The 20870-nt window shown below is 50.1% G+C and overlaps 1 protein-coding gene across 1 annotated transcript; it reads right to left on the reverse strand.

Annotated features, from left to right (window-relative positions):
• Positions 1-1121: 1121 nt before the first annotated feature.
• Positions 1122-18081, reverse strand: ELAC2 (elaC ribonuclease Z 2). The gene is given in 25 exon segments (XM_075770443.1): positions 1122-1986; positions 2674-2818; positions 3586-3664; positions 3863-3983; positions 4064-4163; positions 4623-4732; positions 4924-4962; positions 5575-5713; positions 6138-6234; positions 7019-7128; positions 10725-10810; positions 10889-11027; positions 11231-11329; positions 11969-12081; positions 13277-13349; positions 13437-13495; positions 14215-14273; positions 14681-14836; positions 15358-15426; positions 15930-15987; positions 16643-16707; positions 17428-17498; positions 17597-17647; positions 17737-18026; positions 18028-18081. Coding segments are annotated over 25 exon segments (2625 nt in total). The 3' UTR covers positions 1122-1743.
• Positions 18082-20870: the final 2789 nt, after the last annotated feature.

Here is a 20870-nt window from a genome sequence, read left to right on the forward strand (position 1 = left end):
TCCCCCAGCCCCGTTCTTCCCTACGCCGAACAGCTCGGGCTCCCCAGAAGCGATTTTCCCCCGGCTCACCCCGCGGGGAATGCACCAGCGCGGACCTACACCAGGCACAGGCTCGTCCTCCCCCACCGCGATCATGTTGCTGCTCACCACCACCAGACTCACACCAACCGCCTGGAGCGGTGTTCGTGTGCTACAGTCTCTTCACGCTGCTGTATTTCCATTTTATTAATACCTTTATGGGAGAAGCGGTTCTTTCATTTAGAAAATAAAGACCTTGGTCTAGTTCTATGAAGAGAAGCACAGGGATGCTGTGCAGGCCAGCGGCTGCTTCCCTTACCCCAGCAGTAACCGTGCCCTCCCTGGGCACCCAGCGTGACCCTACTTACACTGCACAGTAACAAATGCTTGCTTGGTCTTTCCCCAGCCCCCTGCTATTCCTAAAAGCCCTGCAGACCCTGCTGTGTCAATTACCCAGTTTCCTCTTTAGACAAGCATAATACTAAAGCATAGCTAATCAACAAAAGATGCTTTGCTGCTGGTTTGTGTCTTCATTTTCTGTCACCTTAAACTGAAGTCTTAAATCTTTAATATGCGCTGGTATTATTTGCTAATCAGCGCTTGGGGCCCAGTGCCATCAAGTTCCCTCTGAAAATAAACTCCTTAACTGAAACAGGCCAAAGCTCTCCCTCCTGCCTCCACCCACCTGCAGTTACTGCACTGGTGAGAAGCAGCAAAGCTGACCCACCAAAAGCCTCGAAAACACTCTTCTTCCTAGCCACAGACCTTCCCCCACATGAGCCTGCATTGCCATCCTTCCTGCATCCAGGACCGGGCTCTGCTCGAGGAAACACTTTGTCTGTTCTGGAGCCATTCAACAACCACCCCAGCTGGTGCCAGCTTGAACTGACAGAGGTGAGGCTCCCGCCTGTACAGGAGCAGAGGCAGATACGATTTTGCTGGCACAAAACACAGCCAGAAGAAGAACGAGGCTCCAGCATCAGGGGGAGATGTTGGTCTTTACACCGATGCTGTAATCCAGAAACAACCAGCCAGGGTCATTCTGGAGCAATTCAGGTATTTGTTTTCCCTCACTGGCCCTCTAGACAAAACACAGCCTCCTGTACAATGTTCAGTGGTTTATTCAGATTCTAAATAAAGGTTTTAGAAAACCCATCTTATGAAAAAAAAAAATCGGCTGAGAAAAAACAAAATAAAATGGGAACACAGCAGCATTCACAGCCCTAAATTAACCTAAAAATAAACTGGGTCCCATTTTATTGTGAAATTTCCTCCTATGAGCCAGGTTCTGATTCCCAGTTGCATTCCTCATAACCCAGAGACCTGCCCGCCTTACACTGGCGAATCCACGGCCCCTCAAGGGCTTCTCGAACTTGATCTCTTGCAAAGGTCACAGTTGCTGCCATTCCACTATCAATAGCTTCTAGCATAAAACCCCAAATTAAAACAGTTCAGAGAGAAGAACTTTTGGCTAAAAGAAAAATGACACGTGGGCTGGTGAGACCCAGGAACAGGAACTGTATGGCAGGTACTGTCACCACAAGGACCGGTGCTGCTAACAGCGTGCGTGGTAGTTTCAGCCCACGGAGACCCACTGATGTCCAAGCAAACCCAGACGCCGAGGCCAGCCCCTTTTTCCATGGTGCCTGCAGCACTGCGCACGCCTGAGGCCTGCAGAGAGCAAGGCCCTTCTTACAGAGCAGAGCACTCTCAGCTGTGTTTCTTTCAGTTTACTGTTTTGAGCTTCTTGTTTGGTAGTTCCTGATGGTTTTTGGCTTGTTTCCGTTTCAGGCATGGTGCTTCCTTGTTCTCACCACCAGCCAGTTTGTCCAAGGTTAGAACAGTCTCCTTCAGAAGCCGCATCTCCCGTTTTTCCTTCCGCTCCTCCATTTCTACTATGTCATCTGCAAACAAAGCCTTCAGAGGCGGGATCAGCTTTGGGATGGTCAGAAAGTCACCAAAACGTACCTGAAATACATCAAGCATGTGAGCACCCACATGAGAATTGCTTTTTCTTCCCTCCCCTTCCTCTCCATCTTTTGCCGGTTTGGACAGTGGGGCACTGGCACTGCCTCTGTGCAGCACCCGGCACAGAGGAGCCCTAACCCCCCTGACAATTTTCAGCTGCATTAACACGAGCAGGCAGGCCGTCGTTTTGTAGCAGTCAGTTCACAGATCCCATAGGCCAACTTATTTACATTTTCTTCACAAGAAATGATGTTCTGATTGATTAGTGAGCTATTCTCACTGCTACAACTGTGCTCAATCCAATGGCCGCAGCTTCAGGCTCCTGGATATCTTTTGCAGAATGCCATTAAAGCAACACACCAGTTGAGAAGGGAGTGGGCACAGAAGCAAAGTTAGGTTTTCAGCTGGGAGTAGCATGCTCAGAATAGAGGTGACAGGAGTCAAGTACCCAGTGTGTTAAGAGCAGACTCCTGCTCTCAACAGCCATCAGCACCTGTCTTGCTGTGCCAACTGTTGTCCCCCAGACTGGTGACGCCTGCTGCCATCAAAAGGAGCTGTTTCAGAGATTACTCTTCAGAAGGAGATGGTGTATCAATATATCAGCAGTGGAGAATGTAACTCATGACCAGCCATCCCAAAGTAACACTGAAACCTTTCCCACAGCCTGGCTCAAAGCTCCCAACTTACTCTCATGTGATCAAATGCAATTCCAACCTTCTCGCTGAAGTCTTCACTGAACAGTGGGATCTTGGCGTATCTCTGACTGAAGTGATTAAGCATGATGAACTCTGCATTCATCTTCATCCCGGTCTGAATCGCCTGGGAGGTTGTGCTGCGGAAGGAACCCCAGTCACACACAGCCTGGCTAGCACCGCCACTCCAACGGGGCAGGCCAGGCTGCTTTGCATCAAAGGTGACATCACACCAACAGCCACACAAGATGCCATCTAACGCTTGCTGGGCACAGGAGTCCCTGCTCTCTGCAGGCATGCCCAGGCACTGCGTCCTCTGGCAACCCACACCGATGGAGAGTCTGACTTCCAAATGATTCCGAGCGCAGGAAAGCGGTTGTAATTCCTTGGAGCTCTACAGTTAAGAGCTCCAGAAACTGGGGACAGGGGCTTACTCAAATACGTGTCCCAGGGGTGCCAGTAAGTCCAGCTCTCTTGCACAGTAACTCACTAATTCCGAGAAGCTGCTCTCAGGTCTCCCCACTTTTGCTGGGGGCAGCGCTCAGTATCACAGGCTGCAGCGCTCAGTTTGAATGGCGCTGTTAGCTCGGTGGGGTGTGACGGCTCCTCTACCTCCTGAGCTTAGTCCTGAAATATAATCAGCAGAGGACCTTTCCTTTGGGCTAGTCTATTTGTAGAGTTACTACTGTCCACTTAAAAAGTTTTCCCAATCTCTCTCAGGATGTTCAGTGCAGCTGTGAGTTACAGAACTGGTGCAATGAGCAACACACCATTCTTAGTGCTGAAGAGCTCTACGCACACCAGAACCATCTGCAGGACTTGGATCCTTCACCACCAGCTCCAAGGACAAATCCAAGTTCCACATCTTCACCTTCCTAATAGTGACAGACAGCAGAACACACCCCACCTGTGCGTCTTCTCTACTGCTTCTTTTTCCATGCCATCTTCCAGCGTTGCCTCATGGATCAGCAGGGTGGCATTTTTCCCTGTGTAAATAATCATATATTCATCCTTCAGTTGAATACAGCCCAGCCCAACTGCCTACACAAACTCTCATATCCTCCCTTAGCCCCTCACTGTGCTGCAGGCACAGCACCAAGGGTTTGGGGGTGCCCACTTTGGACACTAACAGTTTGAGACCTTTCTCCAAGAGGTTGCTCAAGCAGAGCATTTTTGTTACCTACCCATTTGTACTAAGGCCATGCAGGGCATTGTGTCACCAGAATAGACTATTTTCCAGCCAGATTTGTGGATCATTGAACATGCAAAAGCATTTTTACAGTGCTGGACTTCACAAGTCTGAAACTGGACAAGGATATAAGTGTTAGACCTCAGGTCCCCTCTTGCCCCTCATAGCAACTGACCCTGCCAGCTCGTCAGCTTACCTCAGCCAAGTCGTAGTTCTCTAACAGAGAACTGACAAACCATTTGGCTTTAGGTTTGATGTTCTCACAGCCTGTCACAAGAGACTGGGAAGTAATCATTCTGTGAGGGAGGGGAGAAGAGAGAACTAAGGACTCATACAAAGTAAAACCTGATCTTATCTTTAAGCAGCCTATTTCTCCTTCTCAGTTCAGTGCCTTACAAACAACACATTTCGGTGCAGCTATCTGTTTTCCCCCTGCTCTCCCTATTCAGTGCCCCAGTAACTCATCCAACCGCTTCCCCACTGTTAAATGCTCTCTCCTCCAAGAATCTTTTTTCATTTGCCCAAGTCCCCTTTCCTAACAAAAGGAAAAGCCTACACGTAAGCCTCTGTTAAGTAGCACAACTGAGTAACAAACCCTATCCTCCCCTTTGCAAACTGCACATCCTAATTCTACACAGAGTGGAAGGACTCAGAGTTGCCTTCAACAAAGGGGTGAGGGGGAATGGATGACAGTAGTTTGCCTTAAACAAGGACCCAGCAAGGACATTTCTCCACATACCACGCAGAACACTCACTTGATGTCTCCGAGAATCTCTTCACAGTGGTTGTGGTACTCGTGTAGCCAAGGCATGATCTGTTCAGGTGCAACTAGAAACAGAGGGCTGAAAGCCTGACCAAGGGCTGCCTGTAAAAGCAAAGGCCGGGGCAGGAGGGGGAGAGAGGAAAATCAGCACTAGGTACACAACAAATCAGATAGAAGAAAAACCTAGAGAAATAGGGTTTCCTATTTTTCCTAAACCTTTTCCACTACTCAGAAGTTCCCCTCCCCTCACTCCAAGGCAAGCTCAGGAGCAGTGAAACAACACTACTACTTACAAAAGCTCTCCGCCTCTCCATCAGGATGTTCAACAAGCCCTGCAAAGGGAATAAACGTGACAGTAAGCTGTGGTCAGAAACATCTGGGGCGTAAGTGGGCAACGGTGCTATTGCAGCTCAGCAAGCGGCAGTTTTTGGAAAAATCTATGGTCAGAAATATGTGATTACTGCTTTTCCAATAACTACAACCTGCCAAGCTGCTGTAACACTGTCACTGCTTATGCCCCCAAGCTGGTTGCCAGTAGCCCACAACACAAACCCCTCAGCCCTTCCCAGTGCTGCTGTGTCTGCTCCCAGAAGAAGAATGGAGAGCACAAAGTCTCTACACAACATCTCAGTCCCAGTCTGTTTTCTGCAGACCAACAGTCTGCCCTGATCAGGCCCAATTTACAACAGACCAACTGGCCCTCCTGTGATTATTTATTACAAAGCATTGAAGGAAGCCAGGTTGGACACTGCTAAAAAATTACATCTATGGATGCTCCCAGCAAGTCTGCAAGGATTAGAAACACAGACAGATTCACTAGCGCGGGGGGGGGGACGTGCAGCCCTAACAGCAGGGCAGCCCACATTCATCACCTGCAGCTAAACCTGAGTCCCAAACAGCAGAGCATGCCTGCACCATTTCTCCTTCCAACACAGTCAACCTACCGAATGATGATCAGTATGCATATGAGACACAAACACAGCCACTATGTTACACAGCACTTGGTCAACTTGCTCTCCATAGTGGCGACAGAGCTGTCCAAAGGTTCCTTCTCCACAGTCCAAGAGCAGGGAACGGGTAGAGCTGGCAAGACAAGTGACAAAGACATTTAGCAGCTGCTGTAGGAGCCCTGATTAGGGCGCATTCAGGGAGGGGAAGCTTTTGGGTTTGAGGGCAGAGAGCTCCCAGTGCTCCACCTCTAAATGCTACTCCAGTTCTACCAGCTGAAGCTTTGGAAAGACTGTTCTGACTGCATAGCTCATTCTGGTCCTGTGTGCCCTTGGGGCAGATGGTACAATGAATGAAGACATTACACATTTGGCCTTACAGGTGGCTCTCAAGTCTTCCCCAGCTATAGGGAGACAGGTGTCTGAAACAGAAGTCCGAAAGACTCCACAAGAGGGGCACCTTCCCTGTGTCATCACCACACTGGCTGAAACAGCCCTTGGACAACACCTCCTTGAGACACTGAGCATCTCCAAGCAGAACACACGACATCAGGATTTACCTGGTATTTACCAGTGTGGAACTGACATTTCGGATTTTCATTGGAATTGCAGATCCTGTTCCCAAGAACACAATTTCAGGATAAGCACTCACATTTCCTGGAGAAAACAGACAACAAGGATTTGTAAATAGAAGTCATCCACGTACTGCCCAGTCAGACACCATTTAGTTCAACAGCCTAGTAACTCCAGTCTACATGCCCAGCCATGTTCATTTTTGCCTCCCTCGGCCTCTGGCTTTCCCGCAGGAGCAAGATTTACAAGGGAAGACAGAATGAGCACCACCAAGAAAACAGATCATGCATAACTGCATATCCAACGCCAGGCAAACAAGGGCTCTGCTCACAGCCCATGACAGAGCTGGCAGTTCAAGAGGGACCTGACTCTTGTCCCACAGTGCCCTGACTCTCCCCGACATCAGGATCCAGGCAGCAAATGGTGCTGTGTCATACCCTGAAAGCCTCACTGCCAACAGGGCAACTGAAATTCAGAGTGCGCCTCACAGGGAGCTGGTTCTAGAGCAAGACTTTCCCCAGACATAGGGACTCGCACTGTGGCTGCTATGACAGCATTCAACACGAGCAGAAATCTGGTCAGCTCAGAAAAATCACACACAGGTGCTTTGCCTATAATTGCCCCCAACAGCACCCAATCCCCAAACCTAGCAGCTTTAGAAAAACTGAACCACAAGACTATGTAACTCCAACTGAAACGAGCTCAGTTTGCACTCAGTTTGTCCTGCACAGCTCCAGGACAACTTAAGAGCACCTCTCCAGCAGCAGGAAACTGCATGTTCACAGCTTTGCCTGGGCCCTAAAGCAGTGGGTCACCAAGACCTCCTGCTTCCCATTACACCAACCCAAGGCAAGTTGCTGATCCTCACCTGGTACAGCAGGCAGGCTCTCTTTGCACTCCTTCACACGAGTCTGGAAGTCAGGGAGATCCAAGGCTTCACTTACAAACGCATCATGGTCGCAGACAGTCACAGCATCTCTGAAAGAACAGAACAGACCACCTATCAGGACAGGGTAGGAACTGAAAAGACAGCACTTTTCAGAGCAAAGTGCCAAATTACTGTGCCAAAACAGCCTTATAACAGGTAAAACACTCCTTCCAAGATCCATTTTGAGGTGTGGGGGAAGATACACCCACGAGTGTGGTGTGCATCAAAAAGGCCTGGTTGGGCTAAGCCATGCCACAGAAATAACCATTCTACCAAACTGAAGAAGCTTGTGGAAAAGCACCAGGCTCTCTGTGCTGTCCAGATTCAGAGAGCTGCCAGACACTAGAGGGCACCGCAAGGCAGCACAGGTACCCTGAAGGAGGAACGACTACTCAAGAGGGCTCCAGGCACCACTAAAAAGCATACTAGTCCTGGGTCCTGGTCCTGCACCAGGGCACGTGCCATACTACAGGCCTTCAGACACCTGAAGCAGAGAGATTTAAACTCTTTTTTGGCATCTGGATCCTCCTATTCTGCCCAGAGCCAGAAATCTGAGCCACAGCAGCTGGTATCCCCTTGCACCAGGTGGTCCCCTACTCTTAAGATCCTTATTGAGCAGCTTCTCCTACTTGCCCACAAAGCAAGCACCAGTGGAGAAGTCTACAACTGTTTAACCACCTGGGCTTTCAGTTCTGGTACCATTTGAAGACCCAGAAAGCCTGGTAAGACTTTCATCAGGCTCCCTGAAAAGTCTCACTGCCCCCCCCCCACAGTGGGATAGGGGAGAGAATCAAAAAAGAAACTCATGGGTTGAGATAAAAAGTTTTAAGGGACAGAAAAGGAAGAGAATAATAATGATAAAAGAATACAGAAAACAAGCGATATACAGCACAATTGCTCACCAACCGCTGATCGATGCCCACTCAACCTGGCCTTGAACGGGGCAACCACAGCTTCTCTGGGCAACCTGTGCCAGTGCCTCACCACCCTCACAGGGAAGAATTTCCCAATACCTAATCTAAATCTACCCTCTTTCAGCTTCAGGCGATTCTCCTTGTCCTATCACTCCCTGCCCTTGTCACCAGCCCCTCTCCAGCTTTCCTGTAGCCCCTTCAGGGACTGGAAGGGTCTCTAAAGTCTCCCCAGAGCCTTCTCTTCTCCAGGCTGAACAACCCCAAGTCTCTCAGCCTGTCCTCATAGCAGAGGTGCTCCAGCCCTCTGATCATCTCTGTGGCCTCCTCTGGACTCACTCCAACAGCTCCATGTCCTTCTTGTCCTGGGGTCCCCAGAGCTGGACGCAGTACTGCAGGTGGGGTCTCACCAGAGTGGAGTAGAGGGGCAGAATCCCCTCCCTCGACCTGCTGGTCACACCCCTTTTGATGCAGCCCAGGACATGGTTGGCTTTCTGGGCTGCAAGCGCACACTGCTGGCTCATGTTGAGCTTCTTGTCCACCAACACCCCCAAGTCCTTCTCCTCAGGGCTGCTTTCAATCCATTCCTCGCCCAGCCTGTAGCTGTGCTTGGGATTGCACCAACCCACATGCAGGACCTTGCACTTGGCCTTGTTGAACTTCCTGCGGTTCACACGGGCCCACCTCTCCAGCCTGTCAAGGTCCCTCTGGATGGCATAGCTTTCCTCCAGCATGTCAACCACACCACACAGCTTGGTGTGGTTGGCAAACTTGCTGAGGGTGCACTCGATCCCACTGTCCATGTTGCTGACAAAGATGTTGAACAGCGCCAGTCCCGATACTGACCCCTGAGGAACGCCACTTGTCACTGTTCTCCACTTGGACATTGACCACAACTCTTTCAGTATGACCATCCAGCCAATTCCTTATCCACTGAGTGGTCCATCCATCGAATCCATCTCTCTCCAATTTAGAGACAAGGATGTCGTGCGACACAGTGTTAAACCCTTCGCACAAGTCCAGGTAGATAATGTCAATCACTCTTCCCTCATCTGCCAACGCTGCAACTCGGTCACAGAAGGCCACCAAGTTTGTCAGGCAGGATTTGCCCAGTGAAGCCGTGGTGGCTGTCACCAATCACCTCCTTATTTTCCATGTGCCTGAGGATAGTCTCTAGGAGGATCTGCTCCACAATCTTGCCAGGCACAGAGGTGAGACTGACCAATCCGTAGTTCCCCAGGTCTTTCTTTTTTCCATTTTTAAAAATGGGGGTAATGTTTCCCCTTTTCCAGTCAGTGGGAAGTTCACCAGACTGCCACAACTTCTCAAACATGAAGGAGAGTGGCTGAGCAACTTCATCCACCAGTTCCCTCAGGACCCATGGATGCATCTCATCAGGTCTCATGGACTTGTGCACCTTAGGTTCCTTAGACAGTCTCAAACTTGATCTTCTCCTGCAGCAGTCGGTTCTCCATTCTCCCAGTCCCTGCCTTTGGATTCTGCCACTTGGGCAATGTGGCTGGAGCACTTGCAGGTGAAGATTTAGGCAAAAAAGTCATTGAGTATCTCAGCCTTCTCCATATCCTGGGTAACCAGGTGTTCCATTTCATTCCGGAGGGGACTCACATTTTCTCTCATCCTCCTTTTATCACTAGCATACCTGCAGAAGCTTTTCTTGTTGCCCTTGACATCCCTGGCCAGAATTAATTCTATCAGGGCTTTGGCTTTCCTAACCTGATCCCTGGCTGCTCAGACAGTTTCTCTATATTCCTTCCAGGCTACCCGCCTTTGCTTCCAGCCTTTGTAGGCTTCTGGTTTATGTTTGACTTTGTCCAGGAGCTCCTTGTTCATCCCTGCAGGCCTCTGGGCATTTTTGCATGACTTCCTCTTTGTTGGGATGCCTCGCTCTAGAGCTTGGAGGAGGTGACCCTTGAATACCAACCAGCTATCTTGGGCCCCTCTTCCCTCCAGGGCTTTGTCCCATGGTATCTACCAAGCAGGTCCCTGAAGAGGCCAAAGTCTGCTCTGCTGAAGTCCAGGGTAGTGAGCTTGCTGTGCACCCCCCTCACTGCCCTGAGGATCTTGAACTCCACCATTTCATGGTCCCTGCAGTCAAGGCTGCCCTTGAACTTCACATCCCGCACCAGTCCCTCCTTGCTGGTGAGAACAATGTCCAGCATGGCACCTCTCCTCGTTGGCTCCTCTATCACTTGGAGAAGGAGGTTATCATCAACACATTCCAGGAACCTCCTGGATTGCTTGTGCCCTGCTGTGTTGCCCCTCCAACAGATACCAGGGTGACTGAAGTCCCCCAGGGAGGACCAGGGCTTGTGAACGTGAGGCTGCTCCTATTTGTCTATAGAGGGCCTCATCCACTCGGTCTCCCTGGTCAGGTGGCCTGTAGCAGACTCCCACTGCAGTGTTCCCCGTCCCTGCGCTCCCTTTAATCATGACCCATAAGCTCTTGGTGGCTCCGCACCCATTCCCAGGCAGAGCCCCATGCACTCCAGTGGGTCACTAACATAGAGGGGACACCCCCTCCTCTCCCCTGAAGCTGAAAGTCCTTGACTTCATTGTAAACACTGCTAAGCAAGCAACTAAACAGTGTTATCAATGTTATTTTCATACTAAATCCGGAATACAGCACTATACCAGCTACTAGAAAGAAAATTCACTCTATGCCAACCAAAACCAGGACAACCCTGTCTGAGACTTTCAGGGACAGGGACACTGACCTCTGCCACTCCTGTTGGGGCCTGAAGTTGTATTTCAGGAGGCACTCTCCCCGCACAATGGGCACGCTACACACAGCCTCTTCTTCCTACAGGAAGAAGAGCGACATTAAACACATTTTTTGCTCTGGGGTGTGAGGTGAACAGGCAAGCAGGGCCTGGCCTACCTTGCTCTGGTAGGTGGTAAGCAGAGGGAAGATCTCTGGGTGGATGAGGTTCAGCTGGGTTTGGATCTTGTAGCTGCGTGGGTTGTGCACCGCAGAGGAGTTCTCGTTGAGCACCAAGTGCTGAGTTCCAGGTCCAAATCTGCAAGAGGACAATAAAACAGACAACAGCTTCAGCCCCACGTTAGAGCTGGGTATGTATGCACACCTGAGCCGTTAGCTACATTATCATCTGAGCCCTGCTGACACCCAACAGCTACTTCTACTCTGGAAAAACATGTGCACCATAAGAGCATACTGCTTCCCAACAGTGACATGAAACCAAGTAATCAGAAGACCCCATACCTTTCCAGCCATTGCTGGTAACGGCTGTCTCGAAGCACTGACTCTGGAGTCATGTGAACAACCAAGGCCACCTGGTTCTCAGGAAGTCCCTCCTGGTACCTGTGGCACGTTCAAATACAGGAATACGTGAGCTTCAGTCCTCCGTCACCTTGGCATCCCTTCCCCTCTCCCATCTTGGTACTATCAGAGATGACCTCCCCTGAAGCAGGCAGAGCACATATCTTAAGAGCACAGCCCAGGAGCTCGAGGCTCCACATCACAGTAGGCACAAGGCTCCAGTCCGCCATTTGCTGACACCTCCACTCTCCCTCCCAGGACATTTCCTCTCCTCCAAGAGCAACATCATCTGCAGAGCCGTTCAGAAGCCTAACACACTTCTGCACAAGCCCCACAGAGACATTACAGGCAGTCCAAGCTTCCACCACACAGGGAAGTGGCCATCTCTGCATTGCTCCCCATCAAGATATCAGTGTGCATTTCCTCCTCAGGAGGCCCCTGAGGGACGATGGGCCTGTCATAGTTAGAGAACCTCACAGGTTCTGTGCAGACCTGCCTTTCCTACAGGGCTTAAAATGCACCAACAGTCCTTTCTTGCATCTCTAGCTCCTTAACAGTGCCAAATAGCTCAGACATCAGCCACAGGAACAGACACATCTAGAACAGAACAAGAACTTCTCTTTGGCAAAGCTCAGCACAGATGTCTTCCCCCAAACACTCTGGGTCACCCAACCCTGCTACCTTCGGAAGGTCTCGTTTTCACAGACAGCATCCACAAAGCCCTCGTGAGGACACTCCAGCACAATGAACACCGGGCCAGGATCAGTAGGGGTGCACAGTTCTTCAGGAAAGAGCTGCAGGCAGATACACAAAGATCACACCACAACCAAGCTACACACACAGCCCTTTTTGCATCATTATGTCCAACTCTTGGCAGCTGTTCTGTCAGCCAGCCCCAGCAGGCAGCTCCAAGCAGGCACTCCCAATGCTCAAACCCAGCTGGTGCAGTTCTGATTCCCTTTCTGCTCTCATTATGCACATTTACATTTTGCTGTGTAACAACCAATCCCAACCCTGGTCTCAGAGCAAACCACAGCCTAATGTAAGGAAGGGAATTTTAGCAGCCTCTAGGTTCCCACAGCAGATTCTGTCCAGAGCACTGGGACAGGCTGCCCAGAGAGGTTGTGGAGTCTCCTTCTCTGGAGAGATTCAAAACCTGCCTGGACACAATCCTGTGCAACCTGCTGTAGCAGGAGGATTGGACTAGATGATCTCCAGAGGTCCCTTCCAACCCCTACAGTTCTGTGAATTCAGATGGTAGTAAAAGCTTGCTTAAGAAAAAAAGGCTTTGTGAAATTCTTATGACTCAAAGATATATCAATCTTATCGTCCAATGTAGGATCTTCACTTACAAATCATCCGGGACATGGCCAGAGCTGGCTCTGCCTCTCACTTCAGACTAGCATTCGAGAGATTAAGGCCCTGCACACAGGAACTATCGAACTGCTTTTGGTCTAAGAGGTGCAAACAGAGTAAGGAGGAAGTAACAGCCACACAGGCATTCAAACCTCAGATTTAAAATGTGTGGGGATTAACTCCACTAGTTCATTCCTCGACCCGAATCAGCTTTGGGAAGGGGAGATGATGCAGCTCTGACAAACTGCAGACATACAGCCACACTCACAAATGAGTTTATTTCAGAGCGCACTTCCCTAATCATACCCCTGCAACAGCCCCAGACGTGCCCCCATGGCAGCCACATTCAGCAACAACTTGGGGCTGGAACAGGGACCAGTCATGAAGCAGAGCAGCCACTTGAAGCTCAGAAACAGCAAAACCCATGCCAACCTCTTAGCAGGGATGAGAGGGAATAGGCAGGCAACCACCACCCACCCTTGGCTCAGGAATGGGTGTTAAAAAAAAAAACCCAAACATGTCCCAGTGCCTGTTGGTAGGCAAAACATCCTGCACAAAGAGATTGTCACCCTGGGAGCCCAGTGAAGGAGGGTAGATGACAAAGCCACAGCAGAAAGCACAGATACATCTTACCTCTCTGCCTTCAAAAGTGATTCGCTCTCCATTTTTGAGAGCTGTAATTATGGGAAGAATGGCTGGAGTTCCCCTGAAAACAAGGCCACAGAAATATTTAGCTTGCCAGCATCAACAAGTCTGGTGTTGCCCCATCCCCAGACTGGGATCTTGCACTCACACTGGCAGACCCATCTCCTGCGCTTTAGCTGCCAGGAATTTGCCCTTCTTTGGGTGAATCTGAAAAGAATTAAATAAAACAGAATTATCAGCCACACAAAGAGGGCCAGGAAACAAGACCCACATACTTCCAGTTTAAGTGTTTCCCTACAAGTCAAAGGATTTTTTTTTTTAGTTCTACAGCCACTAGTTTAATATACCCCCAAAACGCTTTTACTAGACTTTCTGGTTTCCAAGATCACGCTGCTGCTTCCTGCTCCCTTCTTTAGCCAAGTAAGCAGGACAGACTGTGACTACTGACAGGTCTACTGTGAGCATTAAGCAAGAATGGAACCTGTATACTCTTAATTAGCTGCTCTACAAAGAACACTTCTAAAAAAAGTGTCTCTAGTTTTTACACATTCCTACTCACACTACAGTTATTCTGACCTTTGAAAAGTAGAATCACAAAATAGCTTCAAAGTCCTGCTTGAAAAATGCTATCTCCAATTAAACCTATTTGTAAGATGAAATGTCCTAATGACACAAGGAAGCATTTCTTTACCAAGGGGTGGTCAAACACTGGAACAGGTTTCCTAAAGAGGTGCTCGATGCCCCAAGCCTGTTGGAGTTTAAGAGGTGTTTGGACAATTAGTCCTTTAGTAACATGCTTTAACTTTTGGTCAGCCCTGAAGTGGTCAGGCAGTTGGACTAGATGATCCTTATAGGTCCCTTCCAACTGAAATTTCTGTTCTATATTCTATTGTACATTGATTAGAGACCTTTGTGTCCAAGCTTACTTTACAAAGGAAAGCCATCACCAGATCGGGATGCCTGCTTGCACACTTCTGTTCATTACCTGTAAAAGAAAAGTAAAACTACTTAGAATCATCACTATCTTTTTTCTTAAAGCTATAATGCTTTAGCAAGCATTGACACATTAACAGGAACAACATCATCCAGCCAACTGTGAGCCCAGCAGCAAAGTGCTACAAGCACCTAAGGCCAGGGAGCCCAAGGTTTCAGCCACAAGAAGCTAAAATAAAGCCTAAGATTGAAGAATAATCAACGCCTACATCCACTCGTAATTAAGTTACACAGGCTGGAGCACCCACTCCAGCCAGGGGAAAACTACTACAGGAATAATCACATCCCAAGTAGTAATCACATCCACACAACTTCCAGAGAGCAAACAGCTCAGAGGACAAATGCATGTCCTTTGGCTTTACTTCATTAGAGTTAAAAAGGTCATTCCATTTCTTGCACCTCTTTTATTTGAGTTTTCTTTTTCCTTGCCCTCCTCCAAGCTTTGCTGTGCAGATCTTGGGGATCCAGGCCCTGCGTCCCCTTTAGGGCTATTTCCACCTTGGGTTGATGCTCCAGGACTCTGAGGCGACATATTTTCAGCAGCTAGTGACTTTCCTGTCCCAAATCCAATAAAACCAGACAAAGATCACTCAAAAAAAAGGGATAGATAAGAAAAGCACGAGTAGCATTCCCTCTTCTATGTTATGTTTAAACTGCACCAGAACACAGAGCTCCTCCCCTGAGTCCGACTTGCACTTTCATATTCTAGTCACTTATTTCAGGAGCCATCTGTCCCCCAAGTCCTTCAGATTCTCTCCAAACTGCTAAACCCTGTGACACTTAGAGTACAGGCACAGACTTGACAGTCTCCAGCAGTAAGAAAACTCAGTTGGCTAGGAAGCTGAACCAGTGATGTTTCACATGTCATTCTATACACCCACACCTAAAGGAACAAACCAAGGCCCTGACTCAGCACATCTTGTTTCTTTGAAAGGGATCCTTCTTCTGAGAAAAACATGTAAATGAATAAACCTCTCCTTACTCAGACTTGCAAACAGAAGCCATTCCTCTAACCACCTTAACCACGGTTACTGAACACGTGCTTCTCCCGTCTGATTACTGCATCACACGCTCACCTGTCAGAGGTATTTGGCAGACTGTCATCGTCTCGTCCTTGTACTCAGGCTCTGTGTGCAACTGCACAGCTGGAAAGAGATCAGGAACCAGCATTAACAAGTTCACAAGAAAAGATTCGTACTCTACAACAATTTAAATAGGAGAAATATCCTTTATCTTTCTTAATCAAAACCTGAATGTCCCCCTTCCCTCTCTCTGCCCAACTGCAAAGATCAATGAATACTTAAATTTCTTAAAAGTCCATCATCCACAAAAAGTAGTCCATGATACCACAGTAAGCAAGTGCACCAGGAGACCCTGGAAGCAAATTGCCTTTCAGTGCTTTAAGACCGAGTGCTAGTCAGAAAGACTGGCAGCAGCCCACCAAGACAGAGCTGGAAACACTCTTTTTCTTCCAAGCAGTTCTTGTGATGGATCTGAACAGTGTATCAGATCAAAACAAATGTTTAAAACTTTCTTTGAGTGGATCTAAACCAGAGGCAAGTTGTTACCGTTCAATGCAACCTTGGCTACAGCTGAAACAAAAAGAAGTTACAAGTTCGTATTAGCTACACATCCCTGGCCTACATACCTAAATCCATCCTTTTTAGGGGCCCAGGAAAGAGTCGAATCGCCTTCAAGTAGTTTTGCTGGAAAAGAGACAGTGTATGAGGAGGCCGTGCCCAAGCACTGCGATTACAAGCACCGCTTTCAGGAGGTACAGTCACTTTCAGTGAACTCAAAGGCTCAAGGCCCAGCCAGGCGAACTCTGGGCACCAGAGACAGCCAAAAAGGACTGGGCAGGTGTCCCAGCTCCAGTGAGCATTAGCCATTTAGAAAGAGGAAGGAAGATAAAGAACCACTCTCCCATCCCTTCCATCAACATAATTAGTCAGCAGATATTGCAAGGAAATAAAACAATGCTGAGGATTGGAAATTTTCAGCCTAGACATCAGGCTGGCAAGGATCACATTGAGCGGGAGATCAGAGAACAAGTTTCTATTAAAAGAAAATGGAGGGAAGCAGACAGTAGAAAAAAGGACACCCTTTATCCAAAACCTAATATACCAGAATATTAGCTGACAAGACAGTTTTAAGGAGCAGAAGTCTGATGCTGTCTTGTGTGTAACTGAAGAGATTTGCTTTTTAAAGCCAGGCCTTCTGGCAGAACCTTTGGGCTGGCACTCAGACCAGCATCTTACACCTGTAGGACAATTAATTGCCTTGATGCCAGCTCCCCAATTCCAAGGTAAGCTTTAACATGTGAAGGGTTCATTCTCCTTTCTGGAAGCATCCCCTACTTACCAGCCTCGGTGGCCCTAGGAAAACACATCTCTGAAGCCCCATAGCCTTTAACGTGAGAATCATACCTAAAACAAAGCAGAGAGGCAGCATTATCACAGCCCCACTAACCGCTGGTGGATGACACAAGAAAAATCCATCTCAGCACCCAGGAGTGATGGACCTCTCTGTGAAGAGCAGCACTGAACTCAGATCTAAGTTCAATTTTACCTCAGCTTTGTAGCAGTTTCAAAAAGTGCTCACCTCTGCCGGTAAAGAAACTATCTACAAATCTTGCTAGTCACAATTTGGAGCACATTACCTGAACAGATTGTTAATGTCCTCCTTTCTTGGAGATTTCCAGAACTGTAATGGACAAGATCATAAGTGATCTGTTCTAACGGCACTCTCCTTTGAGGGCAGGGCTGGACCAGAACCCTTTGTAGATCCCTTTGAACTCAAATAAGTCTGACTCACGAACAGCTCCACCACTAGTAATGCCTTCTACTCTAGAAGATTTTGGGAAGATAAAGCCACGTAGGATGGGGAGGCAGCAGCTCTTCCACCACGTGTCCATGTGCACTGCCACAGAGACCACACTGCAGCTGGAAGCACAGCAGAGCCCCACGTGCCGCTCTGACAGCACCTCTCGTCTCTCCACTGCTACAAAAAGGCCCCCACACCACCCATCAGGCAGCTTGCAAAGCAACCACGTCTGGGCTAGACAGCCACGGCCTGTGGCTGGACCTAGCGAGAGCAGCCGGTGCCAGGCTGCAGCCGGGGCACCCAGCCAGCCCCCCCGCACTCACCTGGCAGCCCCCCGACGTTGGCCCAGGCCACCCGGCTGAGGAAGATGCTGTCCAGGTGGGAGATCTTCAGTCTGAGGGGCGAGACAGGGGGGTGGGTGGGGGTGAGCAGGGGCCGAGGCAGCCCCGGGGAGGAGAACGGGGCGGCCCCCCCCCCGCTGGCCCCACTTACTTGTGCTCCTGCATGGCCCGCTGCGTGCCCTCGCCGCAGTTGAAGAGATACCTGAGGGGAAGAGGTGGGGGGGAAGTCAGGGCAGGACGGGGCGCCTCAGGCCCAGCCCAGGCGGGGCGTCCCCGCGGCCTCACACTCACCGGTTGAACTCGGAGAAGACGTAGACGGAGGCGCCCGCGTCGCGGCTCCCGGCCGCCACCACCTGCACGTAGACGGTGTTGGGCCCCGCCAGGCCCGTGCCCGCGCTCCGCCGCCGCTCGCGGGCCCACACGTGCCGCGGCACGTCCTTGGGCCGCCGCGCCGGCTGCGCCGCTGAGGAGGCCTCGGCCATAGCCCAGCCCGGCACGCGCCACCGCCGCCGCGCGAGGCCGAGGACCGGCAGCAGCGCCCGCGCGAGGGCCCACATCCGCGCGCGTCCCCCCGCCCCCGCCCGCGCCGCCCGCCACCAATAGGCGCGCAGCGGCTTCGGCGGCCACGCTCGCCATGTGATGCGGACGAACCAATGAGAAGCGAGAAAACCCTCCAGCCGACCCGCCCCTGAGGCGCCGCTCTTGGGCCCGTCCCGGCCACCGTACGCGTTCACGTGACTGAATTTACCCAATCGGAACTTTTCTGCTTGCCCTCACGCTAGGGGTGGCGCTCCGCGGCGCCTCGCGGGTGCCTAGCAACCCCCGTGCCTAGCAACGCTCCCGTCCCCACCGGGCTCGCCCGGGCCCTCCCGCGGCGCCGCTGCCGCCCCAGGCCCGGGCGGGCTCCCAGGGCAGCGCCGGGGCCCGGCCTGAACCCGCTGCAACTCCCGCCGCGGCCAGCCGCCGTTCCGGGTCCTGCCAAGGTGTGCCGGCACCGGGCAGGCCGTGGGCGAGGGGCCTGGTGGGGCCTGGTGGCTTCGCAGCACTTGCGGGCAGGCCGTCGAGGAGCCGGAGCCGGGCTCTCACAGCGTGTCAGGAGGAGGAGGAGGACAGCAAGTTATAATGCAGGAGGTCCCAGCCATGCGGACAGAAAGCCTCTTCCCCATGGGGACGGCGAGGTGCTGGGCCAGGTACCGGCAGAGCAGTGCAGTGCCTCTCCCTGGGGCCGTCAGGACCAGGCTGGATGCAGCCCTGGGGACCCTGGTTTGACCTCGGAACCGGCCCAGCTTCGCATAGGAGGCTGGACCTCCCAGGGTCCCTTTGAACCCAAACTGCCCTGTGATTCTCCAGTCCCCTCCTCACCATTTCCCCACTGCTCACAAGCTCCTCTTTCATATGAGCCTTGTTCAGGGCCTGTTTACAAATACTAGATGATCCAGGCCACAGCTGTTTATTTTTGAGCTCACTAAACCCACCCTGAGTTCTCTCCCTGTTTGCTTCAAAAAGAACCACTAAATTTTACTGTAACTAGAATACCCCAACATAAACAGTCCTAATCATCAATATCCCTTTTCTTCCTTGCTTCCAAAGGCAAACCTTATCTTCCTCAGTGCTTTGCTTTGCAAACACTGTTTCCCTTTATTCTCAGTGCCAATGCTCTTCCCTTTCTTTTCTAGTGATCCAAGCAAGCACTTTGAGTGGGGACCTGTCCAAACCTCCAGATCTTGCCATGGATGTTTACATCTGTTCTGTCAGTCTTTCTTCAAATCTATAATTCACTTAGCATTTCTCATTCTTCTGACTCCCATCTCTTCACACAATAGCTCAAAGTAGCATGGCATTTTTTTCCTGGTTTTCCCCACTTCTGGATGAAATAAAATACTCTTTGTTTGCAAACTCTTTGTTCACGTACATTTTACACGTTACAGTCCTGCAGCCTAATGCTCACTCACAGCCCTTGGCTCTGCTCCCTGTCACACAGGAAAGGGAAACATCAGTGTAAATCTTAAATTGCTTCCCAATAAAAGTTGAGGATTCCTAAAGGTGAGTGCTCTATCTGCACATTCCTGCTCCACTGCTGCATCACTTCCTCCCTGTGTCAATGGTTTTCTGCTCAAGTGAATAATCAGGAAGTATGAAAATAGCTTTTTTTGTGCTTAATGCATTTTTTTACACCTTTGGGAGCACAAAAGCTCTTTTAGGGCTCTGACCAGCTAGCATGGGTTTTCCACCCAATGCTTCTTTAGTTGGTGAAATAACTAAGATGGTGTGTGGTATTTTTCATCAGATGAATCCTGGCAATTTTGTCCAACCTTGCTGGCTTGGTTTTCTGTGCACAGGCCAGTATTTAGAGCTGTGACTTCACTAAAATTCTGTAAAGCGACAAAACTGCCTATAATATCCCAGTCCTATGAAGATTTCACAGGAAGCAAATAAAAAAGCTCTGAATCTGACCTGAGGTCCATGCTGACAGAAGCACATGACTGTCCTTTGCCATTTTAGCTGCAATGTTGTCTGGGCAGCTCACATATTGGGGAGGAATTTCAAAGACTTGGTTTAGGAGGAAAAGTCTTTTATTTTACAGTTGTGGTCCTTGTTATGGGTGAGAGGGTCCTAGCCTAACAGATTTGTTGGCAGAGCAGTAGGGACATCCCAGAGTTTAATCCCTATATATATAATGTGAATGACTCACATATTTTGCCAACTTAATCCTAGATGTGATTCAGATTTCCTTGGAAAACTATCTTTTGTCTTACAGATATGGTGCTTGATTAAGCTGAGAAAGATCTTGGTTTCAGATTTTCAGCATGACCTTGTAAAGGTTTGGAATAGTTCTCTCAGAAATTCTGGATGGTAAAGCCATCCTTTGCTTCTCAAAGTCATCTGAAGTAAGAGTTGTGGTCCATTGGTGCACATTTCGGGTGCGCAGAGGCAGTGAGCTTTGCCTGGGTTGTGATGAGGAATCACCCAGAGACATTAATACTGTAGACAACATCTCTGTATTTCTCCAATTCACTTCTGTAGCACAACAGGGACCGACTGAAACTGCCTCATGCCTTTGCACGCAGGAGGTCCCGTTCTGAAACAGGGCTGGGGTCCATGCAGGCAGGCTATCTGACCGTGCCACTGTGCAGTGGCTGCGGAGGTGTCAGGAGCTCATCTAACAGCACGCTGCTGCTTGAAACCGTTGTTGCAATGAGCAGCATCCATCGGAGGTGCCTGGTAATGGACCAAGGGTTCACTCTCTGGTCTAACCAAGGCTACAGAGATCAAAACCTGCCTCCTGACCAGGGAAAGCCCAAGCTAGTCTGCAGGCTCCTCTCTATGTGCCCTGTTGGCGCTCCTCATGCCCGTGCACTCTGCATGAGGCTCATGGCCTGTCCTGGTGGTGTCCTTAGCCCCCTCCTCCTGCAAGCCGCCTGTGA

The sequence above is a fragment of the Balearica regulorum genome, chromosome 18, assembly GCF_011004875.1.
Source record: "Balearica regulorum gibbericeps isolate bBalReg1 chromosome 18, bBalReg1.pri, whole genome shotgun sequence".
NCBI classification, from domain to species: domain Eukaryota; kingdom Metazoa; phylum Chordata; class Aves; order Gruiformes; family Gruidae; genus Balearica; species Balearica regulorum.